At 50.7% G+C, this 9,401-nt stretch overlaps 1 protein-coding gene across 1 annotated transcript in view; it reads right to left on the bottom strand.

The window, feature by feature from the left end:
- Positions 1-537, bottom strand: part of SLC40A1 (solute carrier family 40 member 1) — a 20,835-nt gene extending 20,298 nt beyond the window's left edge. The window contains exon 1 of the mRNA XM_014464028.2: positions 520-537. Within this exon, the coding sequence (XP_014319514.2) occupies positions 520-537 (18 nt within the window). The remainder of the gene's footprint in view (positions 1-519) is intronic.
- Between the last annotated feature and the right edge of the window lie 8,864 nt (positions 538-9,401).

Below are 9,401 nucleotides of genomic sequence, written 5' to 3'. Positions count from 1 at the left end.
GAGGGGGGGGGGGGGCGAGAAGGACGCACGGCCTGGGGGGCACGGAGGGCAGCGCTGCCGAGCTGCAGCCTGGGCGTGCGGAAGCCTTTTTTCTTTTTTTAAACGAAAACCTTCACATAGAGGTGTGTCCCCCGCCGCTCTCCGGCATCCCGTCCGGTCTGCCAGGATGGACGCACAGCGGGTCCCTCCGAGCCCAGCATCAAAGGGCAGGAAGGGCGCAGGGACCCGAGCCGCCTCGGGGAGAAACGCGGCGGGAAGGTCGAGTCCAGCCCAGAACTCGGGTCTCCGAGGCCCCCCGGCTGCAGCGGGGAAAGCAGCCAGGCTTCTCCCTTCCTTCCCCATCCTGCCCCCAATCCTGCTCCCCATCCTGCCCCCGCCCTCCCCCTGCCCCGGCCGGTGAGGGACCGGGAATACCGGTCATCCCAGTCATTCCTGGCCCAGCCCGGCCGGCCCGGCCCAGACAGAGCCTCTCCGCGCTCCCGAGGGGCAGGTGAAGGGTTCTGGAGCGACCAGACTCACCCTCCTCTCCGCCCCCATCCCGCGGGTCTGGCCCCTCTGCCTCCCAGGCCCTGACCTTACCCTTCGCCAACTCGCCAAATCCCGGGAGGGGGTCCGACAGGTGCCACGGCGGCTGCGGGCCCAGGCCCGACTGCGCCCGGTGTGCGGGGAGACGCGTGCACACGGCCCTGTATCAGAGCGGCCATCAGGAGCCGCGGGTGGCGGCGGGCGGGGCGCAGGGGGTTCGGTTGGCGTGAGGTCTGGAGGGCAGAGATAGGGGTGCAGTTCAGCTACTGCTGCCAACCGCCTTCTCCCTTCCAGCCCCGCTCTCCCCTCTTCCCACGGCCTTCACGTCCTTCCTCTTCACTCCCAGGGGGGTGAGGGGCTGGCTGTCTTCTGAGGTTGGGACCAGAGGGCCACGGTATCCACACGCCCCGGAGGTAAACCGAGGCAGCTCCCGGGGGGGGACAGGAGTGAGCCCTCCAGGCCGGCCTCTCCCTGGAGGTGATCTTGTGACGGGTGGGTCCACAGCAAAGCACCCGGATAATGGTGTTTGCACAGGCCTCTCGCCAACAGGCCTCCCGGCGCTTTCCTGAGCTTCCCGGGCCACAGAGGAGCCCTGTGCTGCCAACTCCCAGGTGCCTTAAAGGAGGTTCCGTTGGTTTTTTAAAAGTTTACGTCTGGCCCAGCTGGTGTGGCTCAGTGGTTGAGCGTTGACCTATGAACCAGGAGGTCATGGTTCGATTCCCAGTCAGGGCACATGCCTGGGGTTGTGGGCTCGATCCCCAGTAGAGGGCATGCAGGAGGCAGCTGATGGATGATGTTTCTCTCTCTCTATCCTCTCCCTTCCTCTCTCTAAAAATCAGTAAAGGGAAAAAAATATTTTTTTAATTTACTTCTGGCCAGGCCGGTGTGGCTCAGTGGTTGAGCATCAACCTATGAACCAGGTCATGGTTGGATTCCATCTCAGGGGGTTTCAGGCTCAACCCCGAGTAGGGGGCCTGCAGGAGGCCGCAGATCAATGATTCCCTTTCATCGCGGATGTTTCTCTCTCTCTCTCCCCCTCCCTCCCTCTCAGAGATCAATACAAATAAATATATTTTTAATGTACCTCTGGTCACCACTGCTTGAGAAGTGTCTGTGGGAGTAGCAGCCTAGTCAGTGTATACCTCAGAACATGATACGGAGATTGTTTTCCACTGTCAGGGAGGAGTCCCCAGAAGCCAACGCTAAGAGGATGGAGAAGAGATCAGACAGGGACCACGGTGACGCCTGTAGGAAAGACACAGGGACTTTGGGAAGAAAACGATCAAGATCCACAGCATCAAAACCAGCGAGGTGTGTGAGCCTTGGCAGGGGAACCCTAAGTGTTACTGGGAACAGTCCAGATAGAGTAGCTGGGGCACATGAAATATAAAGGAATGAAAAGTGAAATGTAATAAAAACCCTCAAAATATGTGCAAATGCAAAGTGACGGTCATCTCCTGGCCTTGACGTTTGCGATCACAAAGCACCGCTTAAACCACAAACCCTCCTGGCTACTCCTCCTAGGAGTCATTTGACAGATTAGAAATCCAGATTTCTTTCAAAACCTTTAGGTATTTTCCCAGAAGTCAGAAAACACACCTTCCCTGTCATGTAATCATGACCAAGAAGGCCGTACAATTTTTAAGCCGTTTTACAAATAGGCACCCTAAACACCATTTCCCAGTTCGTTTCCAAGGTTTTTACGCTTGTGACGAGGTTAGCTAACTCTGAAAGAAGTCCAACCAGAATAAACTGTATGTTCTCATTTGAAATTGGTAAGTATTTATGCTTGGCCAATAAAGGGGGTTGTGTTATTTTATTTCAAGTTGCTTTTTCACTTACCGGTCAGGGCATCCTGAGCTTCCTCCGCGTTAGCGGACGTGCTCACTGGGACAAAGGCAGACAGGCACGGCCACCAGGACGCCGCTCCAAGTAAAAGCAACGGCGCTGGCATCACCGATTCCAGGAAGAGCTGGTCCCGGCCGGGGCTGCTGTCGGATGTGAAAATGTGAAGCTTTATGGCGTGATTTGGGATCTATAAAGCCATGTTGCCATTCACAAGCCTTTCTCAGTGTTACGGGCATATTTCAAGAACGGTCTGACGTTTCTATAACCCATGACTGACTGGGCCCTTGAGAAGTTTAAGTTGACACCTAGTTCAGATTGCAGGCCTCTATTTTCCCCCGTTTCCACTTTGGATATTTCAAATAGATTTCTCATGAATGCTGACTCTGACTTCTTTCCTGCCCTCTCTCCCTCTCTCTCTTTCTCAAACACACACACACACACACACACACACACATCAGTAGTCTACGGTTTCTAATTGGGGAATTAAGTGCATAATGTAAAAGATTCCTAAAGAAATACATCCCCATGGCAAATCCATGGAGACAGAAAGCATATGACTAGTAGGTGTCGGGGCGGGAGGTGAAATGGGTGGTGCCTGCCTCAGGGTACAGGTTCCCCTCTGGGTGATGAATATGTTCCAGGCGGAGCTAGACGGTGCTGGTTGCTGCAGCACACTGTAAATGTGCTTAAAACCCTGGAAATGTGTGCTTTAAAGTCGTTAAAATGGTGAATTTTGTGTTATGGGAGGTTTACCTCCATTTCAAAATATATTCCTCTCTGGGAAGTTGGCCATTGGGGGGAGAGTGGACACTGGGATAACTGTAGGCCAAATGAGGTCCTAGAAGAGTCTCCTCAAAAAGCAAGAATTTGCAAAGAGGTATCTTGCCCATCAGACTCTATGGAAACTTAAAAAGCTTGAAACTGAATTAACTGGTTCGGTTTCTCCATGTTCGGCCAGAAAACACATCCAAGTTCCATTTAATCCATGTTTCGGTATCCTGCCTGTTTCCACAGGCAGCTCTTCCGCTGTCTCCCCTCAGTCCCTCGTGCTGCAGCATGACGTCCGCTCTCCTGCCCTCTCAGTGGCCAGCAGGCAGTGCCTAGCATCGCATCACCCTCCCCGTCTCCAGCCCTTGCTGGCCTGAGCCAGGCTCTGCCAACAGGGACAAACTCCCCGGGCCTTCGGTCACTTGGATGGCCTTCTTGGCGCCCTCTCCATCGCACCATCTGCTTGCAAGCCCTCCTGGGAGACAGCATGAAGGCCGCACCAGCTGAGCCAAGGACTCCTGAGCGACAGGATCCCCACCCTCCGTCCTCTGTCCCGGCCCCTGCGCGCTGCACCTGCTCCTAAGCCCAGCTGGGGGCTGACTCCCACTCAGCCCACCACGTGCTTACACACGAAATCTACATGCCGGGCTCTCAGCAACGGCCTTGGGCTCCTCTGTGTTCTCAGTGGGACGTGGCCCACGCGGCCCGAGCGAGAGGCCCTGCTTTCCAGCCCCCTCCCACCCCGGCCTCTCAGTGGTGCGACCCTTTGCCTGCTCGCCCACCTTGCTGGTCTATGTGAGTAGAGACTCCTTCCACGCGGCTGGCTCGCTCCTTTCAAGTCTCATAAATGCCTGATTGTCACAGCGTGGCAGCTACGAGTGCCGCCCCGAGAAGACAATGGTGTCTACAGGCCCCCGGGCCTGGTGAGACGCGATGCCTTACCTTCGGTTCTTAATTTTGGCCCCACGGCCCAGCATGTAACAGGAAGGCTCTAAAACAACCAAGACCCTCCCCACTCCTGGCACAGCCCCCCTCGCCAGGCGATTAGAACATGCTGACGAGAGCGATGGCCTTGGCATCTAACAGTTAAAATCAAACAGCAAGGCCCTCCGAGGAGTCTGTCAGACCGGCCGCTGCCCTGCTGCCTGCACGGAGCCACGCGCATGACAGAGGCCATCAACTTGGAGTCCAGACAAGTGGCAGACACTCCGCAAGGTGCGTATCAGGTATTGTGTCATCTAACCCTGTGACACCCTGTGAACTGCTTCGGCTTCTACCCCCACTGTGCACACACAGGAGCTAGGCTTCTACCCCCACTGTGCACACATGGGAGCTAGGCTTCTATCCCCACTGTGCACACATGGGAGCTAGGCTTCTATCCCCACTGTGCACACATGGGAGCTAGGCTTCTATCCCCACTGTGCACACACGGGAGCTAGGCTTCTATCCCCACTGTGCACACACAGGAGCTAGGCTTCTATCCCCACTGTGCACACACGGGAGCTAGGCTTCTATCCCCACTGTGCACACACGGGAGCTAGGCTTGGGGGTGAAGTGCTCACCGGGGGCACTCGGCCGCAGAGGGCAGAGCCAGGACGCACGCCTAGATCTGTCCCACGGCGCAGCCCTGGCTGGTTCAATCCCTGGTCCCTGTTGGGGTGTGTGCGGGAGGCAACCAGTCCATGTTCCATGTGTCTCTCTCACATTGATGTTTCTCTCTCTCTCTCTCTCCCCCCTCCCCCACTTCTCCCTCCCACTCTCTCTCTAAAGATCAATGGGGGGGGGGGAATATCCTCAGTTGAGGATTAAAAAAAAGTACTTGATGTATGATCAAAACTTTATATAGTTATTAGAGAAGAAGGCATCTAAGCACATTGCAGACTAAGGTGCACATAGCATTGCTCTTCCAGGTAGAAAATTTGCTAAATGTGAAGATTATCCTCAAAAGTGCATTTCTTCTGGCACCAGAGGAAAAATCTTCTACCTAATAATCAATGAGTATTGATGCTGCTTCACAAGTAGCTTAAAATAATCCCCTTAATCAGGTCAAAGCTGCACTGGTCATGCCTCCTTTTAAAATGATCTTATTGCCCTGGACAATGCCAAGAAATTCCTTTGGACTATTTCTGAGATGACAAAGCATTTGTATAAAGCCCCAACTTTTAATACTGATTTAAAAATTCAGCAGTGAGTAGTCGAAAAATAATCCCCCAAACCCCAAATATTTTATTTTGACCTAGTCTCCCCTTTTCATACCTAAAAATTTTGAAGTGAGCTTTCACCAATCTACTTAACATCATTATGTCCCTCTTATACCTAGGGAGTGCCCTGAGAGGGTGCTGTGTTCAAGCTGGACCTGGCAGCGGGCCCAGCTAGGATATTTTTTTCCCATTGATCTTCGGAGAGAGAGTGAGAGGGAGGGAGAAGTGGGGGGAGAGAGAGAGGGGGGGGAACATCAATGTGAGAGACACACATGGAACATGGACTGGTTGCCTCCCGCACACACCCCAACAGGGACCAGGGGATTGAACCAGCCAGGGCTACATCAAAAACTTTTGCTGGAACATAAACCAATCCCAGTCCACCACCTATTGTTCTCTCTCTCTCTCTCTCTCTCTCTCTCTCTCTCTCTCACACACACACACACACACACACACACACACACACACAGTCCCTCTGGAAGTAGGGGAGGTCTTGAGTGATGGGAGTTGGGGATGAAGGATACTATGGGATTGGAAAGAGGACTGGGTTAAGGAGGATGGAAGGGGCTGAAGATAAAAGTGAACGAAAGAGCAGGGAGGGAGGGTGGTCAGCAAGGTTCATGAGAGCGAGCTTTGGGCTGAAAATCCGGGGACAGAGTGCCCCCTTTGCCATCAGCAGCTGGGGGTCCTCAGGCAACTTGCTTTCCTCTAATAAGTCTGCTCCCTCGTTGGTAAATGAAGGGCTTTGTGGATTCTGAGATCAAATTCATCGAAACTGTCTGCTGTTCATAACTGTAGTTCGCTTCCAGATTTTTACATTCTCCTCTCAGTAGTTTTCTATGGATGAGCATGTATTACTTTATATCCAGAAACAAAACAAAAAAATTAAACTTCCTGTAGTTTCAATTCCTTCGACCACAAGAAGGCTTTCTGTGTCAGTTCATGCCCTTCAACCTTTGAACGGGGCTGATGGCGATCCCTAACCATCGGGGCTGCAATCATAGTTCAAAAAGTTTCAGTAAATCTTCCTGCCATAGATGTGGGTATTATTTTATTTGAGAGGAAAGTGGTAATGGTTTCCTATCTTTGATTTTGCACTTGAATCGACTCCATTGCTATACCTCTGAGGAAATGTGAAGTGTTCATTAAGGCGACATGGGGTCCGTGTTGCTGTTTAGATTCCTTTATCTCCTGGATCCAAATATTCGTCATCTGGAAAACAGTATCACCCCGTAGGGCCCTTGGTTTGGTAACGATGTTGGCGCTTCTGCACTTCATCGCCTTTGAATCACTTAGTCCCTGTGGTCAGAATAACAGCAGATACTTGAAATTTTGCTTCCTGAGGAACATCTCGTTTACGTGTGAAGATTGATCTTCAGTACATACCCATAGAGATGCCAACAATATAGAAAAGATGCACCAGACTGATTAGCAAAAGCATTTTCACAGCGTGAATCCCAAAGAATGTGTCCTTGCACTTTTAGGTTTCATGCGATTTGGGGAGCCCAGTGTGGGCTGCCTTTAGCTTCTTCAAGGGTTGCTTTCTTAGGGTCACCTGACCCCCATCCACACTGACTGAGTCCCCCTCTCCCGTGCCCCCCTTCCCTCTGACAGCCATGGCCAATCCCTGCGCCGGGGCCAGCTCGGCCCCCATCCCTTGTGGTCACGAGGCCTGCACTTCTTGAACAACCCACTCTGTGTTCTTCTCCGCAGTAAGTGACCCACCCTTTGAAAAAACTCATACTGCCTCCCGAAGAAGGCACACTGGAAAACACGAATGTCTTGACTAATTTAAAGCTGCAAATGAAAAACACCTAGGCTGCAATTATCGGCCTATGAGGGGAAAGCGTATCATCACATGAGGTTAGCTGTGTCTTCTCAGTACCAATTACTTCACACAGGCCTAATTTGTTTTCCTCTGCGTGCAATCTGCTGCCCTCCGAGGAGACGCGGACGGATGCAGCATGAGGAGCTGTGTGTCAGTCCTGCAAGGGCGGACCATCTGAGCTCGAGTTAAACCTAAGGATCAAGTGGCTCAGGGAAGGTCCACATGTGTCAGGCATCGCATTTGTCTCCTAAAAACAAGAACCTCATTTTCCCAGGAGGTGACAAGCTCAAACAGACGGTCAGCACAACAAATTACTGTATTCACCTGCCGACTGTGAGCTTAAGCTGAGCTGGTGATTCAATATTTAGGAAATAATTCTGACCAAAACCTCAGGAATTACATTAAATTGATATTTATCTTTGTTTCCTTGTGCCATCTGGCCCCAGGGAAAATCTGGCACATTTTCTCTTTCAAACTGTTGACATTTTTTAGAATAAAAGTGCATGGCAGCTCTTCGGATTTCTCCTGCTCACACAGTTCAGGGACTGGTTGGCTCACCAATACCGCGTGTTCCAAACGGCTTTGCAAACCATAACAGTATAGAGGCCCCATGGTACAGTATATAAATGCCTCAGAAGTTCCCTGACCATGCCTTTTGGTCAATAACTAGCTTTTGTCTTCATTCAGAAAAAGCTCAGGCTAACTCCCGGCTGTTTTGATGGTTCCAGTTCAAAACACTTCCCGCTCTCTGCCAAACATGTGCTGAAGAAAGACAATTCAGTTATGCAACCGCCCCTAAAAGTCCCGCCATATATGTCAACTCTGGCTCAACCAACAACATGGGAATCGAACCCACAGCCCTTCTGTCCGTGGGCTGACACTCTAACTGAGCCAAACAGCCCAGGGCTGTTGCCAGTAATTATTAAATGAGTATTAACAATTACATTAAGGTAAAAGGAGAAAAGTCATAATTTGTCCATTTCCCATTATAACTAAGCCTCCACATAGATCTGCATTTACATTTTATTAAAAACAGACATAGATAAGAGTAAACCAGGCTATCAAACCAAAACACTCACCTCATCTGTACTTTTAAGAATAATAGACAATACATTAAAATGGAAGGGCATTTGCTTTGCAATGTTTTCTGCTATAAAAGGCAACCACGACAAATGCCTTCATTTATTCCTGGGCAGGCTTTCCATACTTTTTAGAGCATGTGCCAGGCAAACAGGAGGCGGTAATGGAATGAGTCGTAAGCAACCAACAGCTTGGCTTGCACTCCAGTAAGTGTTAAGCGTGGATTCAGATATGGAAGTAAGGGTTACAGGATGTGAGCCTTTCCTGGTGGGACGGGGACAATCCCGCAGCATGCAGGATGGGTGGCAACCTTACCATTTCCTAGCGAGTAGATTATATAAAGTCTGAAGATTTTCAAATTTGATTTTTTTCCCTCTTGTATCTGTTTACTCTTTCTTTTTGTAGGACTTATTTACTGAGTGCTGGATGCTTGTAAAGATGTAAGAGAAGATCATCCCAGAATCTGTGCTTCTGAAATGAAGACTATCTTGGTCAGCTTGTCAACTGAGCATGAAAATCCCTCAATGGAGGGGAGGGAAGAGGAGGGGAGCGGGGAGGGAGGGAGGGAGATAGGACGGAAGAGAGGAAAGGAGAGAGACAGAAAGGTTGTCAGTACCATTCAAGGAAAAGAGAACTTCCTAACTGTAGTCCTAGAAAGATCAAAATAGATATAAGGGTTACGTGGCTTTGCCACACTTACTTGGAACATCCTTTCACGCCATCCGATTCACGTGCTTCTCACTTAATTCTCAGCCAGGAGCCTGGTGTGTCCTGATCTGGTGTCACGGAGCACACGGTGCGGACAGAGGGAATGTTACAGAGAGTTCTGTTCCCTGGAAAGGAGTGTGCCTCTCTGCAAATTAAAAGCGTGGTATAAACAGTATCCCTTGAGTTTAGCAAATATGATGGAGTTATAACCACGTTTTAAAATAAGAGCCAACACTTCCAGAGCATTTACTATGTGCCTGATGCACCTATAAGTCCTCAACATACAAGAATCCCTTTACTCCTCACAGTAAACCCCGCGAAGTGAGCATGATTCTTGTGCCCATTTTACAGACAAGGAAACTGAGGCTGAGATCTCTGGGGGAGCATTTTACTGATTTTCTACCCTTGAGAAGTAATAACCCCACATGTATTCTCACATATCT

The sequence above is a fragment of the Myotis lucifugus genome, unplaced genomic scaffold (assembly GCF_000147115.1).
Source record: "Myotis lucifugus unplaced genomic scaffold, Myoluc2.0 scaffold_234, whole genome shotgun sequence".
Taxonomy (NCBI): Eukaryota; Metazoa; Chordata; class Mammalia; order Chiroptera; family Vespertilionidae; genus Myotis; species Myotis lucifugus.
The sequence above is the reverse complement of the archived record's forward strand: the minus strand, read 5'-3'. Positions and strand labels throughout refer to the sequence as shown.